A 25,191-nucleotide genomic window follows, 5' to 3' on the forward strand; every position below is an offset into this window, starting at 1 on the left:
ACTGACCTCTTTGGAATCTGGATAGGTAAATTGTAGATAATCTACGGGTAAAGCATTGGGGGTTTGGGGATGACACTATGGAGTCCGGTAATTAGTTCCACACTTCGACAACTCGGTTACTGAAGTCATATTTATTACAGTCAAGTTTGGAGTGGTTAATATTAAGTTTAAATCTGTTGTGTGCTCTTGTGTTGGTGTGGTTGAAGCTGAAGTAGTCGCCGACAGGCAGGACGTTGCAGCATATGATCTTGTGGGCAATACTTAGATGTTGTTTAAGGCGTCTTATTTCTAAACTTTCTAGGCCCAGGATTGAAAGTCTAGTCTCGTAGGGTATGCTATTTCGAGTGGAGGAGTAAAGGGCTCTTCTAGTGAAGTATCTTTGGACATTTTCAAGCATGTTAATGTCTGAGATGCGATATGGGTTCCAAACAGATGAGCTGTATTCGAGGATGGGTCTGGCAAAAGTTTTGAAAGCTCTGGTAAGTAGAGTGAGATTGCCAGAGCAGAAGCTATGTAGGATTAGGTTTACAACTCTTGAAGCCTTCTTGGCTATATTGTTGCAGTGGGCTTTGGCACTTAAATCTTTTGTTATTAGTATACCAAGGTCTTTAACCGAGTGGGGATTATCTGTGATAATTTGATTATTCAGTTTGTATTTGGAGTTCAGATTCTTCTTCCCAATGTGTAGGACAGAGCATTTGCTAGTTGAGATTTGGAGTTGCCATGTGTTAGACCACTCAGAAACAGCGTCAAGGTCTTTTTGGAGAGTAGTTCCTCAAAAATCTGGGCTCTCATTTTACCATTTTTACCATTTAACAATTAAGAACCAGCATTGATTCTATATACGATAGGTCTTTTAGGTCTATGAAGAGAGAAATCACCACTGCTACCTCTCCATTTTTTTTCTCATCTATGTTGAAAGCTCCCAATTCTAGGACTCTTTCCCAAACAAGACTTATTATTAACCAAGGGTTCAACCCCATTTTTGAGAGTTGGACAGAATCTAAATCAGTGTTTGTTCTGATTTTTACATGAAGGAAAATCAGGATGGAGATACCTACTTTTTCTTTAGCAGAGGGAGTGCTGATTCCAAAAACAGCATCCTTAGAAAGTGAACATTTGCAAAAAGCTGCTATTCAAATTTATTAATTCCTTTGTTTACATCATGCCTTTATTATTTTGCTTTATTATGACCTAATGGAGGAATAGAAGGTAGCTTTGATAATTGTTTTGAGCATATCACAGAAACTACTGAGAATGACATGTTTAGAATGGGAAGAAGATGCATATTAGTTTTAAAACTCTGTAAAGAAAATATTTTTTCAAAGAAGGGAAGTATAAGAATAGAAATGTGGAATGCCACATATACAGTGTATCTTTGTGTATGTGTGAATTCCTGTCTTTTTGCGCTGTTCGAAAATCAGGAGTCCCATAGATAATTTGTTATGTAAATTTCATGACACAATTTATAAGGGGAGTGATTTTTTATATACTCTGTATATGAGAAAATAAAATGCAAAAAAAAAATAATTTTGATTTTATCTTGCTGAAATGTGAAACATCTGTTTTGCTTGTTAATATTCAATTAAAATGCTTTGTGATTAGTCACATCATGTTTATTTCTAATTATTATTATTTTAATAATTTTATTAAATTTTTAAAACTATGCAAACACATGAAAGAAATTAACAAATCATTCAAATAACTGTTCACTTACATTTCTGTAGCACCAACATGTTAATTTCAATGCATTGTTATCCAACTTTCTAATATTAGCCGACAATATTTCCAATAATTTAATGGACAATACTTTTTTGCATTTCATGATTTATTTAAACATTTATTTATTTAAACTGAATTTAAACATGCCTGGAATAAACATATATGCATTGTAAGATAAAATACAGGAAATAGTATAAGGGCAGAATAGATGGACCATGAGGTCTTTTTCTGCCGTCAGTCTTCTATGTTTCTATGTTTCTATTTTGGAAATCAGATGAAATATAAAAATATCCCCAAATCACCATGCCAAATCTCCACATATATCAGCAATTCCTCTGCCTCATTATATTCTCTTTACAATTCAGATTGGGCCTCAGAAGGATAATGAAGCATTTAGGAAAAAAGATGCTAATCAAGAGACCAGCCCCAGAGGCCATAATGGAGAAGATCTCCACAGCCACCATGGACTTCCCTTTGGTGCTCAGGTAGGTGGGGAGGAAGGTGATCCAAACACTGCAGAAGACCAGCATGCTAAAAGTAATGAATTTGGCTTCATTAAAGCTGTCAGGCAATTTCCTGGCCATAAAAGCCACTGTGAAACTCATAAGAGCCAGAAAACCAAGATAGGCAAGGATAGCATAAAACATTAAAATTGACCCTTCCTTACATTCTACGATGGTCTCTCTGACCAAGGAGTGGAAATCCATGTTGAGAAATGGGGGAGAGGTTCCCAGCCAGGTGACACAAAGAATTGCTTGGACCAGGGGACAGCCTAAAACAATGGAGATAGTCAATGGTTTTCCTAAGAGTTTCCTTGTATTGTTCCCTGGCTTTGTGGCCATGAAGGCCAAAACCACCATAACCGTTTTTGCCAAAACAGAGGAAACCGCCTGAGAGAAGAGAACGGCAAAGGCAGATTGTTGGAAGAGACAGCTGATCTTCCCAGGTCGACCAATGAAGAGGAAGGAGCAGAGGAAGCAGAGCAGGAGGGAGACCAGGAGGATGTAGCTGATATCTCGGTTGTTGGCTTTGACAATTGGTGTGTCATGATGTTTACAGAAAATCACCAGGACACCAATTGTGATCATGGAAAAGAAAAGAGCTAAAGAGGATAAAGCATATCCCAGGGTCTCTTGGTAGGCAAGGAAGTGGATCTTTTTGGCAATGCAGTGGACTTTATCCTTGTTGGGGTATTGGTCTTGCAGGCAAGAATCACATTCAGCTGCATCTGAAATCAAGAGTTTTAATGTAAAGAATTAAGAGTCCTCTGCCATGAGCATCATGTCCCCTTCATGCTATGACCAGCCCTCAATGTAAATTAGCCCTACATGACATGGACAAGATTACTTGTGGGACTGCCTCCTGCCACATGAGTCCCAGCGACCGGTTAGGCCCCACAAAGTCTTCCTTTCCAGGTCCTGTCAACTAGACAATGTTGCTTGGTGGGGCCTAGGGGAAGAGCCTTTTCTGTGGGGGCTCCAGCCCTCTGGAATCAGATCCCCCCAGAGATTTGTACTGTCCCCACCCTCCTCGCCTTCCATAAGAACCTAAAACCTCATCTATGCCACCCCGCTTGGGGTCACTAGACTCTAGCTTCTGTCCGACGAGTGTGATGTATGCTTGTTTGAATGTGAATGAATGAGTTCTAATGTCCCAAGGTTTTTAGAATAGTTAATTATATTAATTGGATCTTAGATACTTATATTGTATACTGTTTTTTTGATAAGTTATGAGCGGCCCCGAGGATTCAGAGAGGGGTTGCATACAAATGCAATAAATAAATAAGAGACAAAACCAAGAGACAAAAAACCTGACCCTGTTCCAAAGGAAACCGAAGTGAGAGTTGAGTCACAAACCAGAGTCTGGGTTGTTGTTGTTGTTATTAATAATAATAATAATAATAATAATAATAATAATAATAATAACCCGGACTCGGGTTTGTGACTCAACCCTCACTTCGGTTTCCTTTGGAAAAGGGTCAGGTTTTTTGTCTCTGGGGTTTTTTTGCCTCTACAGTTATCCAAAAGAAGCTGGGAGGCTGGAGAAAAGAGACACCAGGGACCCTGCACCCCCCTCTGTCTGCCTGTGTTTCCCCAATTCTCCCGGCTTATTTTGGATAATGAGGGGAACACATCAGTCACAAGCCAGCATTCAATCACAGGGAGGGTCCTAAGGAGTTAAAACTTAAGAAGTAGAAAACTGCTTTCCCCCCTCCGTACACACACAAGGTGAAGCTGCTGGGTTTTTATTAATTTTTTAAAATTTTCTTTTCTATATATCTTCATGATCTTCTATCAGACACTCGTCAAAGCAACCCTATAGTGGGAAGAGGCTCCACAGGCAGGCAGGCACAGCTCTTCTTCTTTCTCTCTCCTTCTCATGAAGCCAATAACTAAACCACCCAGCATTTCTTTCGGCCAGGCAGAAATAAGATCGCGCTGCTGGTAAAGCCAAACGCTCCTTTCTCCCCTTCAGCTAAAACTAACAACCAACACACACAGAGAGAAAGCCCCTCCAAAAGCCCCATCCTTTCTCCAAGTAGCAAAGCTGGGAGCTTGGCGGGCAGATGGGGGGGGGAGATTCCGGGGATGGTACTAGAGTAATAGAGGGAGGATGGAATCCAGGAAGTGATCACCTTGGCATGCTTAGCAACCTGACGGCACGGCACCCGCAGTGTGGGGCTTTGCCTCCGTGTGCTGCCGCTGTGGGGCTGGAGCATCGTCATTTAATGGCAGGTTGCTAAGCACGCCAAGGTGATCACTTCCTGGATTCGGGGACAGTACTAGAGTAATGGAGGGAGGACGGAATCCAGGAAGTGATCACCTTGGCGTGCTTAGCAACCTGACCACACGGCACCCGCAATGTGGGGCTTTGCCTCCACATGCTGACACTGTGGGGCTGGAGCGTCGCCACTTAATGGCAGTTTGCTAACCACACCAAGGTGATCACTTCCTGGATTCCGTCCTTCCTCCATTACTCTACTCTTGAAAGGACGGGCGCGCGCTGCCATTGCCGCCGCCACAACCACACCAGTCAGCGCAGGGCCTTCCTCACCCAGAGCTTCCTCTGCATGCGGACTCCCGGCCAGCCGGTGACCTTTCATGTAAAAATTATAAAAAATATTTTTACGTAAAAGGACCTCCCTTTGTTTGCGGTGCCGCTGCAGCATCCTTTTTCGTAAAAATAAATAAAAATAAAAACTCTGTAAAAATAAAAAAGGGGTGGACCTTTGATGTCACAAAGACTTCTTCCTGTCGAGTGGCTTTATTTCGGCTGGCCAGGAAGAAGTATACGTGACATCAAAGCTCCACCCCCGGAATCCCTTTGTGGGATTCCCCAGCTCCTTTTGCTTGTGGCGCAGTTGGGGCATTCTTTCACCTAAAAAAAAAATGTTTACATGAAAGGACCTCCCTTTGCTTGCGGCGCTGCTGTGGTGTCTTTTTTCATAAAAATAAAAATTCCGTAAAAATTAAAAAATGATGGGATTCTGGGGGCGGAGCTTTGACGTCACGGAGTGTTTGGGTTTGGGCTTGGGTTTGGGTTCAGGGAACTCACCTGAACTTCATGGCACAGTTCAGGTGAGTTCACCGAACCCAAACTTCTTTGGGTTCGCCTAACACTAGTTACAAGGATATAGAATTGCGCACCAAGTATTCTAGAAAGGGAAAGGAGTGATTTACAGGGGAAATCCCTGTAGCCTGAAACTTTGAAGCCTGTCAATACTATGAACTATGATAAAAATAAATCAATATTGTGATTCATGAAATGGTTCACTGTGATGGTTAACCTGTAGCATGCAAGCAACCTGTGGCACACAGCACCCTCTCTGCTGGCACCCAAACCTTCACCTTAGTTCAGCTCCAGCACGTGCACCACCTGCTGGCCAGCTGGTTGTCAGGTCTCTGCCATTCATGCATGGTGGGGCATATCTGCAAGGAGCAGGATGCATGCTGTGGGTAGGCGCACATACTGGGGTGGTGTATGCACATGCACAGGGGGGCGGGGGGCATGCACAGGGGCTGTGCACACATTGCATTTTGGAGGTTCAGACACACACAAGTTTTGGGCACTCGTTCCAGGAAAGGTGAGCCATCACTGGTCTATGTGCTCTACCTGTCTGATCAGAAATGCTCCCATCTGAACAAGAGGTACATAGGTAGCAGCAAACCTGTTCACCCTCTGGGACACTTTTCTTCTCTCCTGCCTGGCACCTTTTCTTACCACACCTGGCAAATGGCACCTCCTAAAAGAGAAAAGGGAAATGACCAAAGCAATAGGTAAGCTTCATTTAGTGAGCCGCCCTGAGTCTTTGGAGAGGGGCAGCATACAAATCTAATTATTTATTATTATTATTATTATTATTATTATTATTATTATTATTATTATTATTATTCCACTTCCACATTCTGTGCCCATCTTCAGATATGGATCACCAGGATCGATCAGAAGTCTGGAACAGCTCCTGGGGGATTTAGTTCAGTGACACTACAGATCCACCTGTCAATGCTGGAGATTGGAGCTGAGATAAGGAACTTAATTTCATATGTGGTGGACATGCTCACACATTAAAATTTTGGAATAAAATACAATATTGGTTAAAGGAATTGACAAAAAAGGAAATTAATTAAAAAACAGAAGTATTTTTGTTAGGCATCATTGACCAAAAGATGGGGGGGGGGAACCAATATTATTTAACATTGCACATATTAATGGCAGCCAGAATCACAATATTGGAAACAAAGAGAATTACCAGATGATTATATATTAATAAAGAAAATTATGGACTGTGCAGAAACAGATATGTTAACATTTAAAATAAACAATAAAGAAGACTCAGAGTATTATAAAATTTGGAACACTTTTTATGAGTGTTTAGAAACAAGAAAAGAACAAAACTGATATGTAGATATGAATTAAATACAAAACAAAAAGGATGAAGTAATTTAATTTATAACATTCTAAAGATAAATTATGAATAATTTGATTTGTATTAAATGAGATATTGTAATATTGATGGATCTAAGGTGGTTGAAAGGAAAACAAGTATACATATAAATTAAATAACCAGAATAAATTCTTTCTTTAAATATCATCATCTGTAATAGCCATAAAAATGACCAAGTAGACGTTGTGTTTAATGGATATGTACAATTTAATTGAATTGATTCTTTTTCTTTTTTCTTTGTGTGTGTATGTACAATTGTTTGTCCCAATTGTTTATATGTTTTGTTTTTAATGTACATATTTCAATAAAAATATGTTTAGTGGAGCCGAGATTTTGGCATCTAAACAAACAGTATGAAGAAAAGAAATTATTTGAGAAATCGGTATTTATTATTTATTTTATTTTATTTATTATTTGGATTTGTTTGCCGCCTCTCTCCGAAGACTCGGGGTGGCTCACAACAAGTGAAAATAAATCATAAATAATCCAATTAATTAAAATATTTAAAGATTTAAAAAACCCCATATACTAACAGACACACACACAACCATACCATGCATAAATTAAACGTGCCCAGGGGGAGATGTATAATTTCCCCATGCCTGATGGCAAAGGTGGGTTTTGAGGAGTTTACGGAAGGCAGGAAGAGTAGGGGCAGTTCTGATCTCCGGGGGGAGTTGGTTCCAGAGAGTCGGTGCCGCCACAGAGAAGGCTCTCCCCCTGGGGCCCGCCAACCGACACTGTTTAGTTGACGGGACCCGGAGGAGGCCCACTCTGTGGGACCTAATCGGTCGCTGGGATTCGTGCGGCAGAAGGCGGTCTCGGAGATATTCTGGTCCAGTGCCATGAAGGGCTTTAAAGGTCATAACCAACACTTTGAATTGTGACCGGAAATTGATCAGCAGCCAATGCAGACTGCGGAGTGATGGTGAAACATGGGCATACCTGGGTAAGCCCATGACTGCTCTCGCAGCTGCATTCTGCACGATCTGAAGTTTCCGAACACTTTTCAAAGGTAGCCCCATGTAGAGAACATTACAGTAGTCGAACCTCGAGGTGATGAGGGCATGAGTGACTGTGAGCAATGAGTTCCGGTCCAGATAGGGCCACAACTGGTACACCAGGCAAACCTGGGCAAACACCCCCCTCAATACAGCTGAGAGATGGTTTTCTAATGTGATCTGTGGATCGAGGAGGACGCCCAAGTTGCGGACCCTCTCTGAGGGGGGTCAGTAATTCCCCCCCAGGGTAATGGACGGACAGATGGAATTGTCCTTGGGAGGCAAAACCCACAGCCACTCCGTCTTATCCGGGTTGAGCTTGAGTCTGTTGACACCCATCCAGGCCCCAACAGCCTCCAGGCACCGGCAGATCACTTCCACTGCTTTGTTGACTGGGCATGGGGTGGAGATGTAAAGCTGGGTATCATCGGCATATTGATGATACCTCACCCCATGTCCTTGGATGATCTCACCCAGCGGTTTCATGTAGATGTTAAATAGCAAGGGGGAGAGGACCGACCCCTGAGGCACCCCACAAGGGAGAGACCTCGGAGCCGACCTCTGACCCCCCACTAAGACCGACTGCGACCGGCCAGAGAGGTAGGAGGAGAACCACTGAAGCACAGTGCCTCCCACCCCAACCCCTCCAACCGGTGCAGAAGGATACCATGGTCGATGGTATCGAAAGCCGCTGAGAGATCGAGGAGCACCAGGACAGAGGATAAACCCCTGTCCCGGGCCCGCCAGAGATCATCCATCAACGCGACCAAAGCGGTTTCCGTGCTGTAACCGGGCCTGAAACCCGACTGCTGGGGACCTAGATAATCGGCTTCTTCCAACGACCGCTGGAGCTGAAGTGCCACCACCTTCTCGAAAACCTTTCCCATAAAGGGAAGGTTGGAGACTGGATGATAGTTGTTAAGTACGGCTGGGTCCAGGGAAGGCTTCTTGAGGAGGGGGCGCACGTGCGCTTCTTTATAGAGTGTTGGAAAAACTCCCCTCCCCAAGGAAGCGTTGGTAATCTCCTGGGCCCAGCTCCATGTCACCTCCCTGCTGGCCGAGACCAACCAGGAGGGGCACGGATCCAGTAGACAGGTGGCGGAACTCACAGCTCCAATGGCCTTGTCCACTTCATCAGGTGTCACCAGATCAAACTCTTCCTAGACAGGTGGACAAGTACGTGCCCCAGTCACCTCGACTGACTCATTGTCAGTCAACTCTGTTTTACAATTGGAGTCGAGGTCGGCCCGAATCTAAGCGACTTTATCAGCGAAAAACGTGTTAAACTCCTCGGCGCTACTCTGCAAGGGCTCCCCAACTTCCCCCTGGTTAAGAAGGGAGCAGGTCACCCTAAACAGAGTGGCTGGGCGGGATTCCGCTGATGCAACCAAGGCGGCATGGTACGCGCATCTTGCCACCTTGAGCGCCACTTTGTAAGTCTTAATAAAAGCTCTTACAAGTGTTCGATCAGATTCAGACCTACTCTTCCTCCATCGCTTCTCTAGACGTCTCTTTTGGCGTTTCAACTCCCAGAGCTCCTCGTTGAACCATGGGGCTCTACGGGGTCTAGCGCCACGGAGAGGTCGCAAAGGCGCAATCCGGTCGAGAGCCTCCGCAACAGCCGTATTCCAGGCCTCCGCAAGAGACTCCGCCGAACTGTGGATGAGTGCCTCTGGAATAACCCCAAGCACCGTTTGAAAGCCCTCTGGGTCCATCAGGCATCTGGGGCGGAACATCTTCATTGGTTCCGCCTCCCTGTGGGGAAGGATTGGAGCCAGGAAGTCAAGCCGTAGTAGAAAATGGTCTGACCATGACAAAGGCAATGCTTCTAAGCCCCTTAGTCTCAGACCATTTCTCAATTGCTCGGAAAGGAATACCATGTCAGGTGCGTGCCCTCCCTCATGAGTCGGACCCTGTACTACTTGAGTCAGGTCCATGGCTGTCATGGTGGCCATGAACTACTGTGCCAACCCAGAGGTTTCGCCGAGTGACGGCAGGTTGAAGTCCCCCAGGACAATGAGTCCGGGGAACTCCACCGCCAACCCGGCTACCTCCTCGAGTAGCACAGGCAGGGCTTTTGACACGCAGCTGGGAGGCAGGTACGTGAGAAAGAAGCCCACCTGGACCCCTAAGTCCAACTTCAACAAGAGAGACTCGCAACCCGCAATTTCCGGAGCAATGAGTCTACGCAGGCAAAGGCTCTCCCTGGCTATAATAGCCACTCCTCCCCCCCTTCCCTGGGGTCGAGGTTGATGCCATATCTGAAACCCGGCTGGGCAAATTTCAGAGAGAGGAATGAGGAGAGCTTTATTTACCACCGACCTGGTGTTAAGAAGCAGCAACCTGAGTCCAGGGCCAGAGTTACACTCATCACCAGTACCCAAGATTGGGCTCACAGAGCCAGAACAAGGGACCGTTATTTAGCAATGGTCCCTCGTTCCCCTGGAACGGCTAGCTCTGTGGCCCCCGCCATATCTGCCTCTCCCCAGATATGCTAATAATATTATTTGCTAATAAAACAGAAAGAAAGGAAATTTGTGGAAATTGAGGCAACTCTGAGGAACTTGATTCTCAGTATGATTTATCAATGTATCTGTTTCCATGTAACTGTTTTAATTAATTAATACAATATATATATTTTTGAGGTTAGTAACAGTAAAAAGGTTTGGGATTAATTTGAGCTTTACAATTTTGAATATCTATGAATTACATCTTCTATTGCCTGTCCACAGCTAGAAATGTATAATTTACTCCATCTGTCTTGGAATGTTTATATATGAGTGCACCTTATTGTGTTCTGGAGGAAATTCCTTAAGTGCATACTATTAAATATTAAAGAAATTGTTGCCATGAGCCCCCATCATTAGTTTGGGGTCCTGTGTTCGATCCTACAATGGATCCAACTCTAAAGGCTAACTGGGTTACAAGAAGTTCCTTCTAATTAAGATACAAATCAGACCTCAAAAGTCCATGCAAAACATTTATTTCACCCAATGTTATGCTGTCATGTTTCCTGATTCAATAGTTCTGTTTTCCAGTTGGGATGTTCTGCAAAGCCAGAAGAGAGTGAATGTTCCAGCTCACCTTTTTAGGCCAGATAATTGCATCAGAATGAATGGTGACATCCTGGCCTGGGGGAGCCCCTGGATTTATTTGCCCAACTTTCCGAAGGACAATTGATCGATTGCGGAAGCGAACCCAATTGAGAAGATCATAACGAGCAGATCCCAGACCTTTTTCTGAGAAGGAGACTTCTTCTCCAGCACTGTTATTGAACTGGACATTCCTCAAATAAGGAAGAAGCTGAAACAAAATATATCTTCAGACATTTGAGCAATTGGTTGAAAACCACAGATAAGGCATTGATCATGGCTTCTATCATTTTATGGCTTCTCAGGCACAAAACAGATTATGTAGAAACCAAGCACAGTGTCAGTTAAAAAGGACTCAAATGCCTATGCAAATATATATGAGGAATAAAAATGGTGAGTTAGAATTCCAAGTACATGAGGGCAGATATAGAATTGTTGCTGTTACAGAAACCTAATGGTATGAAATCCTGGAATGAAATATTCCACGAGAGGGATTTAAACAGACCTAAACAAACAGACAGAAATAGAGCAGAACAATAATGAAAACAATTGTGAATGCATTTGGGTCACTATAAAAGGAGAAAAAAAGAACAACATTCCATTGGTGTACACTACAGGCTAGATGAACTTTTTACTAGTCAGATATAGGAAATAGTGTAAAATGCAGATTAGGATTGTATTAGAAAATTGTCCTAATAAGACAATACAATATATGTAATTGTTATTGATTATTATTAATAGAGCAATATACTATAGTTAACTATTCCTAAGTAGATATTTGCATATAATAAGACATTCTTCTTTTCTAACTCAATTACATAGATCATTTAATAATCTGGTAAATTTTATTAAGTAACTATAAAATATGTTATAGCATTGTTAAGTGTAATAGATGTTTGAATAGACATTTGAAATATAAATTAAATATAATTTAAATATATTTGTAAGGATTTTCTAAAGATCTAAAGTTCAAGACTTGCATGATTCTAAGAAGCTAAAGAACAGCATGAAGAAATTAAGGCTGAAGTGGGAGAAGTAAAGGAAAAGATGAAAGGAATTGAGAAAATTGCAAATATACAATAAATGCTACAAGAAAGCGAGCAGAGAATTAAAACAGTCAAAGAAAAAATGGAAAAAGGAGAACAAAAGATGGAAGGTATGGAAGAATGAAATGATATAACCAGAAATTTGGAAGAAGTTATTGCCCATCTTGAAATGGAGTATGCTTCATATAGCTTAAGATTCCAAAATATCATAGAAGAATGAAAATCTTGGCCTGAAAATGATGGAGATTTTAACAGAAATCCTCCAAATGGACCCACAAGAGATGGTAAGGGAAATGGATGAAATGTATAGGGTCCAAACTAACTTTGCATGTAGACATAATTTGCTGAGGGAGGTACACAAATTTTGTTAGAAGAGTCATAAGAAATTATATCTGAAGAGTCATAAGAAATTATATCTGTAAGTGATTAAAAAATCAAACTCTAGCTTACAAAGGAAAATAAATAATAATATTGAAACAGGTTCCTAATACTTTGGCCACCTAAAGAGAAAATAGAAAGGAATATCATTTTTTGACAAGAAGATTGATAAAAGAAAGATGTTCCGCTGGCTTGTACTGGAATGTTAAATAGTGACGTGGCAAGAGAAGAGAATAAAAATGGACACTATAGACCAAGCAAGGAATTTTTACCAAGAAAGTGGATTAAATCTGAGCTATTTCCCCAACACTACAAAGTTCTCTTTTATGATTAGGCATTTATCTCATAGCTTCCCAGTTGCAATATATTGCTTTGAAAGTTGGACCATAAGAAAGGCTAAATGCTGAACAATTGAAGCTTTTGAACTAAGATGCTGGAGAAGATTCCTGCAAGTCCCTTGGACTGCAAGGCAATCAAACTGGTCAGTCCTAGAGGAGATCAACCCTGACTGCTCTTTAGAAGGCCAGATCTGAAGATGAAACTGAAATACTTTGGCCACCTAAAGAGAAGGAAGGACTCACTGCAGAAGAGCCTAACGCTGGGAAAGATTGAGGGCAAAAGGAGAAGAGGATGGTAGACAATGTGATGGCTGGATGGAGTCACTGAAATGAGCATAAATGGACTCTAGAGGATGGTGGAGAACAGGAAAGCCTGGAGGCATGTTGTCAACGGAGTCGTGATGGGTTGGATGTGACTTTGCAACTAACAACAATCATGGCTATTCAACTCTAGTTTTATCAGAATGATATCTACATATAAATATTTTAATGCCACACTTGAAATTTCCTTCTATGGTTTTCCTTTTTGATACCTGTCCACATACATTTTTAAATTTGTGTTTTAAATGGAATGGAATGATTGAATAATTCCTTTCAAAACAATGTAGAATGGAACTGATTCTCTTTCTGTCACAGAAAAAAGACTACAACACAAGAACCAGGTATGACTAAGTGGGTGCATGTGGAAGTTTCTGCCTTGGGTTGTGTCATCATTGTGCAGAAATATCTAACATTTAGTTTTTGATTCAGAAAGGTCTGATGGTTTTTAGACCAGGAACAGGTTGGATACGGACCATATAATGAGAGAAACTGAGATAGCTCTGGAAATTTGTCCCCTATGACTTCAATTGCCACTTTGAAGTGAATTGCACCAATTCACCCAGATTGTCCTCTGGTTCTAGAGTGATAATGATTCCTCCATGAACCTACCATCATCTGTAGTCCACTAATCCATCATACTGATATAGTAGCATCCATGTATTTCATGAATATTTCAGATAATACAAATGGGAAGTTTCCACTCTAAGATCTATGGACTGAATAAAGAGGGACAGAGATTACCTGCCAGGATTGAACATTTGAGATCCTCTTTCCAAGTCTCACCAGTGCTTGCTGTGATCCAGATTCATAGATTGCATGCAATGTGTGTGCCAGAGCATAAACAGCATTGTAAACATTGTAACTTTCACCTGTCATCTTTGTTTGAAACATGTAGTTTGGCAGATTCCATAACTTCTCTTTTCCTGTACAGTATTTTTTCCATTTTATAAAAGAGTGACCTGGTTTGTGGAACTCACAGTCAAAGATCTTTTCCCACCATAATGGGAGGATCATATCTCCTTGAGGGTTCAAAGGGTCTAAAGAGAGGAGGAAACTGCTGAATTTTGAGATATTTCTGCTGTGGCCCCTGAAATGCAGAGACCCATGCAAGTACTTTAAAGCTCCCCATCCATCATGAAGATGTCTTGCATATGGCTTCCAATATGAAGTAAGGATCCAAACTTTTGGACGTGACCTATACTTCAGAGTAAAAAGAAACATTTCAAAAATGTCAGGTTCTGCAAAGGAAAGAATAACTTCAACATTAGCCCACATTTTCGAATGTGAAGTGAATTTGAATGCTTCTCTAAAAGAAAAATCATGTTTCACCATTTGAATGAAGGCTGGGCAGATCTCCTTCTCCATGAGCATGGGCCTCAGAGTTGAGAGGAAACGTTCTCCATTGTCATTTTCACAGACAATAAGCCCAATCCAGTTCCACTGGAAATAGAGGAGCATCCGGACTAAACCCACAAATTGAGGAAATTCCTTGGGGTTAATCCGGAAAGAGGAAGGATAAACTCTTCGGTCTCCCTGAATGTACTCAAAGCCAATACTGAGCTGGAAAAAGGGAGAATCTTCTTTAAAATATAAAAGTAAAGATTGCTGTGATTTTAGCAGTCTTCGTAGTGTATTTTATCAACCTCGAGATGAGTTATTTTGAGAGATAAGATTTTTTTCCCTTTCTTAGAAAGTGCCACCAAGTACAGTGGTCCCTCGAGTTTCGCGATCTCGATCTTCGCGAAACGCTATATCGCGAGTTTTCAACCCGGAAGTAAACTCCACCATCTGCGCATGCATGCCCTTCCACGCATGCGTAGATGGTGGAGTTTCCCCGCCGGGCAGAGGCTTCCCTGGGTCTTCCCCCTCTTGCCCCGGTAAGGCGCGAGCAACGGCGTGGGCGGGTGGGCGGCACACGCGCGGGGAAACCCCAGGGCCGCTTCTCAGCTGAGAAGCGGCCCCAGCAACAGCGCGGGGGGCGGGCGGCACGCGCGCGCGGGGGGGAAACCCCAGGGCTGCTTCTCAGCTGAGAAGCGGCCCCAGCAACAGCGCGGGGGGGCGGGCGGCACGCGCGCGCGGGGGGAAACCCCAGGGCTGCTTCTCAGCTGAGAAGCGGCCCCAGCAACAGCGCGGGGGGGCGGGCGGCACGCGCGCGCGGGGGGAAACCCCAGGGCTGCTTCTCAGCTGAGAAGCGGCCCCAGCAACAGCGCGGGGGGGCGGGCGGCACGTGCACGCGCGGGGAAACCCCAGGGCCGCTTCTCAGCTGAGAAGCGGCCCCAGCAACAGCGCGGGGGGGCGGGCGGCACGCGCGCGCGCGGGGAAACCCCAGGGCCGCTTCTCAGCTGAGAAGCGGCCCCAGCAACAGCGTGGGGGGGCGGGCGGCACGCGCGCGCGCGGGGAAACCCCAGGGCCGCTTCTCAGCTGAGAAGCGGCCCCAGCAACAGCGCGGGGGGGGGGGCGGCACGCGCGCGGACAAGCAGCAGCAGCGAGGCGGCGGGGAAACCCAATCTTCGGCTCCTCGCTGCTGCGGTGGAAATAAAAACACCATCTGCGCATGCGCAGATGGTGTTTTTACTTCCGCACCGCTACTTCGCGACAAATCGATCATCGCGAGGGGTCCTGGAACGGAACCCTCGCGATGATCGAGGGACCACTGTAACATGTTTTCCCTAAAATTGTGACATGTCAGAATCCAAGGAAATAAACCATAAATCTGGTGCAGGGAATAAATGGCAGTGAAAGAGCAGCTACATTTCTATTGATAATATCAGGAAGGAATTCATCTTGAAATTTTACATCGTGTATCTCTTAGGGGCATTATAGAATAAAATGTATGCAACTGTAGCACCAATTCTGTAAGTCATATGGTATTCATATCCCCATTCCTTTTGGTGTCCTTTTGGACTTCTCTATTTGCTTCTGTAGTTTGTCTCCTCCATAACTGTATCTAAAGAATACAGTTTATAACTGTATCTAAAGGATACCTTACCTGTGGGATTTTGAAGATGCTGAAGATGGAGGCCATTGGCATTGAGAATTTGGGGTTGTCACCTCCAACGACAGAGAAGAGATTGTCTTGCTGGTCACATTTATAACCTGGAACCATTTGGTCACGTATGGAGAGCAAAAAGAAGCTGATAAAAACAACTCTCTTGTTCCAATCGGCATTGTCATACATGTTGAAGCCAAGTGTGATGTTGGGGAGGAGAACCAGATCCTTGTTGATCTCCATCACTGCAAACACCAAGGCCATGAATAGATGGTAGTTGTTGGGTGTGGGTCTATAATGAGACAAATGTTGTGAAACATTATCTCAATTTATGTGTGTCCTGATGAAGTTTGTCAATGGAATAGGATAAAATAGAATAGAATAATTCTTTATTGGCCAAGTGTGATTGGACACGCAAGGAATTTGTCTTTGGTGCATATACTAGTGTACATAAAAGAAAAGATACATTTGTCAAGCATCATGGGGTACAACATAAATGGTTGCAGGAAATGACTGGTAAAACAACTGAATACACACCGGAAATTTTTTTGCTAGGAATTGTCAAGAAACAATACCCCAAAACATTAAATATTTACTTACTTATTTACTTACTTACTTACTTACTCACTCACTCACTCACCCATTAATTAATTAGTTAATTAATGGGTGAGTTAATTAATTAATTAATTCATGTATTTACTTATTTAATTGGATTTATGTGCCATCTCCCTCTGAAGATTCGGGGCGGTTTACAACATATTTTAAAAAAGAGCAATCCAATCCAATTAATTTAAAAACTAAATGTACTGGTCTGTAAAACCCAGTATTATTTAAAAAAACTCTTAACATTACATATAGGGACAGCGGCAAGAATCACCTATGCACAATGATGGAAAGATTCCCAGATACCCTTGGAGATGGAATTCATTTAAAAAATCTGATTGTGCAGAAATGGATAGATTAACAATGGAGTTAAATGGACCAAAAGACTTAGAATATCACAATATATGGACTAAATGGTACAAATGGACAAAAAAAGAGAGAAAATCAATAGGAGATGGATGTGGAAGAAAAGATAACAAAGGAAAATACAAGTGTATAAACTACATAATGCATTACCACTAATGTATATATAGAGATGATGATCTGCTAGAAAATGGTAAGATGCAAAAATAAAAAAAACAATAAAAGTTATTGCAAAAAGAGAGAATATAATATAATAAGTTTTTATTGTACACACAAGGAATTTGTCTTTGGTGCATATACTCCCAGCGTACATAAAAGGAAAGATACATTTGTCAAGAAATTTGCGGTACAACCCTTAATGATTGTCATAGGGCATAAATAAGAAATAAGGAAAACAATCAATAATAATATAAATAGTAATGATACAAGCAACAAGTTATAGTCCTACAGTGATAAATGGGAGCAGATGGGTGATAGGAATGATGTGGGTCTATAATGAGACAAATGTTGTGAAACATTATCTCAATTTATGTGTGTCCCCATGAAGTTTGTCAATAGAATAGGATAGAATAGGATAGAATAGAATAGAATAGAATAATTCTTTATTGGCCAAGTGTGATTGGACACACAAGGAATTTGTCTTTGGTGCATATACTAGTGTACATAAAAGAAAAGATACATTTGTCAAGAATCATGGGTACAACATAAATAGTTACGGGAAATGACTGGTAAAACAATTGAATACACACTGGAAATTTTTTTGCTAGGAATTGTCGAGAAACAATACCCCCCAAATATTAAGTATGTATGTATGTATGTATGTATGTATGTATGTATGTATGTATGTATGTATGTATTTAATTGGATTTGTAAGCCGACCCTCTCTGAAGACTCGGGTGGCTTACAATACATAAAAAAGAAGAGCAATATAATATCATAGTCTAAATCCAATTAATTTAAAAACTAAATGTACTAGTCTATAACACCCAGTATTATTTTAAAAATCCCTTAACATTACATATAGGGACAGCGTTGTTTTGAGGGTAGGAATCAAAACAATTTATGTGCAGGATGCATAGGGTCAGTAAATATTTTCATGGCCCTCTTTTTGACCTATGCAGTATACAGATCCTAAATTGAAAGCTGTTTAGCAGTAATTGTTTTTTCTGCAGTTCTGATTATTCTCTGAAGTCTGTGTCGGTCTTGTTGGGTTGGAGAACCAAACCAGACAGCTATAGAGGTGCAGATGAGGAACTCAATAACCTAAGTATAGCCCATAAAATCATCTGTTATAATGTACTTCGGGTCAACAACTACTTTAGCTTCCACCACCACAACACAAGAACACAAAACAGATGCAAACTTAATGTAAACCACTCCAAACTTGACTGAAGGAAATATGATTTTAATAAATGAATAGTTAATGTATGGAACTCATTACCTGACTGTAGTATCATCACCTAACCCCCAAAACCTTACCCTTAGACTATCCACTGTTGACCTCTCCTGATTCCTAAGAAGTCAGTAAGGGGCATGCATAAGTGCACCATCCTTCCGTCCCCTGTCCTTTTTTTAAAAAAGTTTTTATTACATATATATACACATTTACACACAATATATGTTTTATATCATATATTAATACAAAGCTAAATTAACATATAACAAACAAACAGACAAACAAACTTGACAAACAAACAAACAAACAAAAAGATTCTTAAAATCTAATTACTTATTTAAGTACATTAATGACAATAACTATTCACTTAATATATTTTATAATAATTGTACTTATATTCCCTTCAGGAGGTAAGTTATGAATGATTTTTAATTTTAAGTTATTTTCTGGTGAAGCATATTGTATCCTCAGTGTATACCATTTTCTCTTGTACGTTGTCACTGTTCTTTAAATCATTTATTTCTTTCTTATCCACCTTCTTTCATTCATGTTCAATTTTTTTAATATCATACAGATCTTTATTTATAAAAAGGTTTTTTGTATATATGTCTTTTGTAAAAAAAAATTATGTAATAAAAAGGATATAAAGTATTGCTAGTTTTGTATTTTCTTTTGAGTTTTATTTCTTTTCTTGAACCAATTATAAAAGTGTTTCCAGGTTTTATCGTGTTCGGAGTCTTCTTTGTTTTTTAATTTAATTGTTAATGCATCAGATTCAGCACAGTTTAAAATTTTGTTAATTATCAAATCGTTGTCTGGTGGTTCGGGTTGTTTCCAATTTTGAGCTATCGCTATTCTGATTGCTGTCAATATATGAATTAATAAATAATGTTTGTTTTTTTCAATTTTTTTATCTATAATTCCAAGGAGAAAGGCTTCGGGTTTTTTATTTATCTTCATTTGTAATATCTCTTCTATCCAATTCTGCATTTTAATCCATTTTTTTTAATTTTTGGGCAGGTCCACCAAATGTGGTAATAGGTCCCCATTTTTTTACATCTCCAACATTTTGGGTTTATTCCTTTGTACATTTTGGCCAATGTTGCCGGTAGGAGGTGTCACCGGTAATACATTTTGTATATGTTTTCCCTAAAAGCTGTTGACTTTGTTAATTTATAATTTTTAGTCCAGATTGTTTCCCATTTATCTAAATTTATGCTATAGCCAAAATTTCTGCCCCAACTATGTATGCTATTTTTAACAATGTATTCCTCCATTTTGTAATGTAACATATATCTATATATTTTGGAAATCATTTTCTTTTCTTGGCCTAGAATTATCTTATTTAATTCTATCTCTATCTCTCTCTCCCCTGTCCTAATGCTTCTCTCTTATAAGTATCATGTATATAAACATTGTTATATCTTTATATACTACCAATATGTACTTGACTAAATGTATTTGTGTATGTATGTATGTATGTATGTATGTATGTATGTATTATGTACATTTGTATGTATGTATGTATGTATGTATGTATGTATTATGTATGTATGTATGTATGTATGTATGTATGTATGTATGTATGTATGTATGTACAAGCAACTCCTTGGGCGGTTTGAGCTTCCTGAGTTGGCATAGAAAAAAAATTCTTTGTTGTGCTTTTTGATGACATTTTTGATGTTAGGTGACCATTTTAGTTCTTGAGATATAACCTACTGTTGATATTGTGTCTTGTCTTCTTTGTGGAATTTTCTTTGGAGCAGGAAGTCCCAAATATCAATTTTTTATTACTTCATCCAGGTATATTTTTTTAAATGTGAAAAACTAAGAAAAGGGGAAAGGAAAAAGGAGATATAGACAGTGGAGGGCTACCAAAATATTTACTACCACACTGTGGGTGTGGCTTATGCAGGATGCCCTGCATTTTCTTTCAACATCTTTCAGTGCACATTGGCTGCTCTGGGGTGAAGCTCCATTTTCGCTGTCCCACTGCGTTCCCACCTGTCCGGGCAACAGCCCACCCATGGATATAGGGTAAAGGGAGACTTTCAATTATGTTTAGCACAATAGAAGGTAACAACATTACAATGACAATGGTGAATGCCATTATTTATAAGCACTGGTGATTCCAAAACTTGTGTTTTTGGCAGTATCCCACACTGGAAAAGTGTTGTTCTTTTCCTTAATTCTTCCATCACTACTTTCTGTCCCACGTAACATTATAAGTCATCTTCTTCACTAGGCTAATAAAATTTCTAAGGTGTTCTCTTTCCTCATTCATCATTGTCTTGATAAAGAGTTTTGGAAAGAAAAATTAGCTTACTTAATCAGTCTTCAATCAGTTTTATTGAGAAAAGCACAAATATTTAAACTCCACCAGGACATTGAAATATCTTAAGAAGAAATATTTCTCAGCAAACAGAACAAATAATCACTCAGATATTTGTCCTCCAGGTAAAACTTACAAATATGGTTGAGAAAACAGATGTGGCGGGTCTTTGTTAAAGTGTAAGTAACTTTCCCAATAGAGTCCCAAGTGCAAATTCCCACCAATAACAAAGTCACCAGGCCTGTAGTAGTGTTCCTCAATCTTGTAAAGATTTGGCAACACACAAAGGGTTTGCATCTCCTTAGCAATCATTGGAGGCAGGATCCAGAATAGCAACACTGGCAGGAGAGGCAGCCCAGTCATTCTTCTCACCTTCCCTCCTAGATCAGAAATCAAGATTGTACAGAAGTTGTATTGCAGGTATCACTTTAAATTTCACCAGAGCATTAACAGGGTAAACACAGGGCATGCCTCCTGTATGGCTTCAGGGCAAATATATCAAAGATGTTTCCTCTTACCAGTGTTTGGGCTATGGCCAAAGAGTTAACTCTTTGCAAGGCAAGATCAAATGGCCTGGTTTGCTCACAGCTGAGGAATTCCAAGAATATTTTTTAAAGCAGGTTTTCTCTTGGAAGATGTTTGTATCTTAAAGTCCACTGGGGATACATCAACAACTACTATTCTTATGATAATTGCAAGGAAAAGTCATAGTCACACCCACTTATCACTCCATTTTGTTTCTGCACCAGAAAGGGGAAAACACTTTTGCATCTCTTGTTGTTAATCCACAGAGCAGGCAGACTTGAGAGTCAAAGTGAACTTTGGCCTTTGACCTCCCTGAAAATAAACACCTACGCACAAGGTGATGTTTGGCCTGTTCCATAGTGTATTCAGATAGTGCTAATGGGTCCTGGTGCCACAGGAATACAGTCAGGTGTACTCTTGCAAGTGTGAGTAATCAAACCAATGTTTGGATGGAAAAGCTGTCTTATTTATCCCCATATGGCAGGGGATAAATCTTAGATTCCAACTTGTCACATAGTTCTTGGCAAGAGGCAGTAGGATTTTTCTAGATGTCAGGCTCCCTTAAACTCTACAGCAATGTTGCCTAAACCTGGTTAGAGCCAGAAAAGTTTGTCTGCCGTGTTTTTCTTGTGAAGTGGACTTTCTTCATTGTTGACTATTGTGGGAAGGAAACCATCACTCATCATAAACATCTGGACTAGATGGGGTAACAAGAATGTATGCATGCTGTGGAATCAAACAGAAGGCCCAAAGCAAATAGTATGTGCTGGCAGGACTCCCTTCAAATATGGAGATAAATCCCACCCAACTAAAGAATACACTCATACATCTAAGAACCTCAGGGAAAACTAATACAGAAGAAACAGAGGATGTAAGGATACATATTCATAGACAGGGATTTCAAGTCACTATAAGTAATGGAGCTCAACTTATTTCCTGCACCATTTTTCCTTCAGAAACCCAGAGTGTGGAATAAAGAATAAAGCAATAAAATAATAGGGCAGGAAAAAAACCATCTTCATAACATAATAGGTATAAGCTGAATGCCAGACACCATTTTTTAAAAAATGCATTACAAATCTATAGAATTGTTGTGCTAAGATAATCATCTGGGAAATTAAGTCTCTATAACTCTATTTGTTTTAATTTGTTGCACTCACCTAAGAAATGATATTTGGCACATAACAGATGTACAATTTTATTTATTTATTTATTTATTTTGTCCAATGCACAATGAGGGTTTTAGTGGGTATATATCTATATACACATAGTAAAATACATGATGGAGGTTATAGAGGATATGGATACTCTTTGGCCCATCTCCTAGAAGACATTCAATCATATGAGACCCTCTTGAGCTTCAGGAAAATGGAACCATCTATTTCATACATAATCTCTGACACAGGAAGAGGATGTGTTGTAATTGAAATGGGGCACCTAATATGTAACTGAAGTTATAATTGAAGTGGGGCACTTCAGGTGTTGGAGATGTGCAATACCTTGAATGATTTTTAAAACTAGCAAAGATACAAATAAATAATATATGGGGCTACCTTTGAAGAGTGTTCGGAAACTTCATATTGTCCAAAATGCAGCCACGCGAGCAGTTATGTGTCTGCCAAGGCATGCCCATATTTCGTCATCATTCTGAGGACTGCATTGGCTGACGATCATTTTCCGGACACAATTCAAAGTGTTGGTTATGACCTATAAAGCCCTGCATGGCATAGGACCAGACTATCTTCGAGCCCGCCTTCTGCCGCATGAATCCCAGCAACCGGTGAGGTCCCACAGAGTTGGTCTCCTTAAGGTCCGTCCACCAAACCATGTCGACTAGTGGGACCTAGGGGAAGAGCCTTCTCTGTGGGGCCCCTGGCCCTCTGGAATCAGCTCCCCCTGGAGATTCCCACTGCTCCCACCCTCCTTGCCTTCCGAAAAAGTCTAAAAACACATCTTTGCCATCAGGCCTGGGGACATTAGATCTTCCACTGTCCAACAAAATGTTGTTAGCATGATTACTGTATGAATGTAAATGAATGATTTAAATTAAAAATCTAACAATTGTTTTAGTATATGTTGTGAGCCGCTCCGAGTCCATGGAGAGGGGTGGCATACAAGTCCAATTAAACAAACAAACAAACAGAGCTAAATATATATATATATATTGGGGAGTTACCTCGTTATTTGAATATTTCCTGTATTTTATCTTAGGATGGATACATGTTTATCGCAGGGATGTTTAAATTCAGTTACTGTGGATTTATCTACCACGTCTGCTGGAAGTTTGTTCCAAGGATCTACTACTCTTTCAGTAAAGTAATATTTTCTCATGTTGCTTCTGATCTTTCCCCCAACCCCCCTCAGATTGTGCCCTCTTGTTCTTGTCTTCACTTTCCTATAAGAAACACTTCCCTCCTGAACATAATTCAACCCTTTAACATATTTAAATGTTTCAATCATGTCCCCCCTTTCCCTTCTGTCCTCCAGATTATACAGAATGAGTTCATTAAGTCTTTCCTGAAACGTTTTATGCTTAATACCTTCCACCATTTTTGTAGCCCGTCTTTTGACCCGTTCCATTTTATTAATATCTTTTTGTAGATGAGGTCTCCAGAACTGAACACAGTATTCCAAATGTGGTCTCACCAGCGCTATATACAGTGGCATCACAATCTCACTCGTCCTGCTTGTTATACCTCTAGCTATGCAGCCAAGCATTCTCCTTGCTTTCCCTACCACCTGACCGCACTATTCACACATTTTCAGACTGTCAGAAATCACTACCCCTAAGTCTTTCTACTCTGAAGTTTTTGCTAACAGAGAACTGCCAATGCAATACTGAGATTGATGATTCATTTTCCGCAAGTGCATTTTGAAACATTAAACTGCAGTTTCCATTGCTTTGACCACTTATCTAGTAAAGCTAAATCATTTACCATATTACAGATGCCTCCAGGAATATCAACCATATTGCACAATTTAGAGTCATAGGCCAATAGTCAAATCTTCCCTACCAAACCCACCCTTATGCCACTCACAAACATATTAAAAAGAATAGGACCCAGAACAGACCCTTGTGGCACACCGCTTGTAACCAGGCTCTGCTCAGAATACTCGCCATTAACAACAACCCTCTGATATCTATGTTTCAGCCAGCTGCAAATCCACTGAACTATCCAGGGATTAAGTCCAATCTTCACTAATTTATCTATCAGCTCTTTATGTGGAACCGTTTCAAAGGTTTGCTAAAGTCCAGATAGGCAATATCCACGGCACCACCTTCATCCAACACCTTTGTGACATAGTCAAAGAAATCAATGAGAATAGTCTGACATGATTTGTCCTCAGTAAAGCCATGTTGGTTTGGGTTCAATAAGTTATTGGTTTTGAGGTGCTGATTTATCCCCTTTTTGAGTGGAGTCTCCATCGTTTTAACTATAACTGATGTCAAACAAACTGGCCTGTAGAGACTTTGGAAATGACCAACATACAAGTATAAAAATGTAAGAACATAAGAAGAGGCATGCTGAATCAGGCCAAAGCCCATCAATTCCAGCATTCTGTGTCACACATTGGCCCACCAATTGTACATTGGGATCTTGAGCAGAAAGAGAAGGCAAAATCTCCCTTTCCCTTGACCCCCAACAATTCACCTCCAGAAAAGTCATGACAGCTAACAGCCTGGATATCTTTAAGGCAGGATTAGTCATATTTATGAATGCCAAGTGTATCGGTGGTTATTGAAACTGATAGTCAAGCGCCACCTCTATGTTGGTTGAGGCAGGTAGGATTCCCTTGAGTACCATTTATTGGAGTTCAAGGGAAAGGGAGGGTTTTGCCTTCTGTTTCTGCTCAAGATCCCCACGTACAATTGGTGGGCCACTGTGTTACACACAATGCTGGACTTGATGGGCTTGGGCCTTAATAATCAGCATGGCTCTTCTTATGTTCAGAGTGGGGTGATGACGTGACCCCCATTTGGGCCTCACTTTCTCTGTCCAGAAACTCCTGGCCTCCTATGACTCCAAGGAGACACAGATCTTGAGAGGGAGTAATCTCCTAAGCAGGGCAGTTTGCCTACTGCCCATTCTTTCAAGCTTTGCTGATCCCTCCAGTATGGGGGTTGAGAATTCCAAGACA

The 25,191-nt window shown here is 40.9% G+C and overlaps 1 protein-coding gene across 1 annotated transcript; it reads right to left on the minus strand.

Annotated features, from left to right (window-relative positions):
• Positions 1-2,045: 2,045 nt before the first annotated feature.
• On the minus strand, positions 2,046-24,478 carry LOC139158153 (vomeronasal type-2 receptor 26-like). The gene is made up of 6 exons (XM_070735573.1): positions 24,282-24,478; positions 15,833-16,124; positions 13,585-14,403; positions 10,753-10,971; positions 5,836-5,965; positions 2,046-2,950 (listed from the first exon to the last, which is right to left on the minus strand). The coding sequence occupies exons 1-6, from the start codon at positions 24,476-24,478 to the stop codon at positions 2,046-2,048; spliced, it is 2,562 nt and encodes an 853-aa protein (XP_070591674.1).
• Positions 24,479-25,191: the final 713 nt, after the last annotated feature.

The sequence above is a fragment of the Erythrolamprus reginae genome, chromosome 1 (genome assembly GCF_031021105.1).
Source record: "Erythrolamprus reginae isolate rEryReg1 chromosome 1, rEryReg1.hap1, whole genome shotgun sequence".
Taxonomy (NCBI): Eukaryota; Metazoa; Chordata; class Lepidosauria; order Squamata; family Dipsadidae; genus Erythrolamprus; species Erythrolamprus reginae.

What these genes read in the sequence shown, in the direction of transcription:
- LOC139158153 (XM_070735573.1), bottom strand. Translation starts at nt 24,478, where the DNA reads ATGGAGACTCCACTCAAAAAGGGGATAAATCAGCACCTCAAAACCAAT. An exon ending in TTTAGCAAACCTTTGAAACG is followed by an intron (nt 16,125 to 24,281) that starts GTTCCACATAAA and finishes GTCTCATTATAG; the next exon opens with ACCCACACCCAACAACTACC. An exon ending in GCATCTTCAAAATCCCACAG is followed by an intron (nt 14,404 to 15,832) that starts GTAAGGTATCCT and finishes CCCTTTTTCCAG; the next exon opens with CTCAGTATTGGCTTTGAGTA.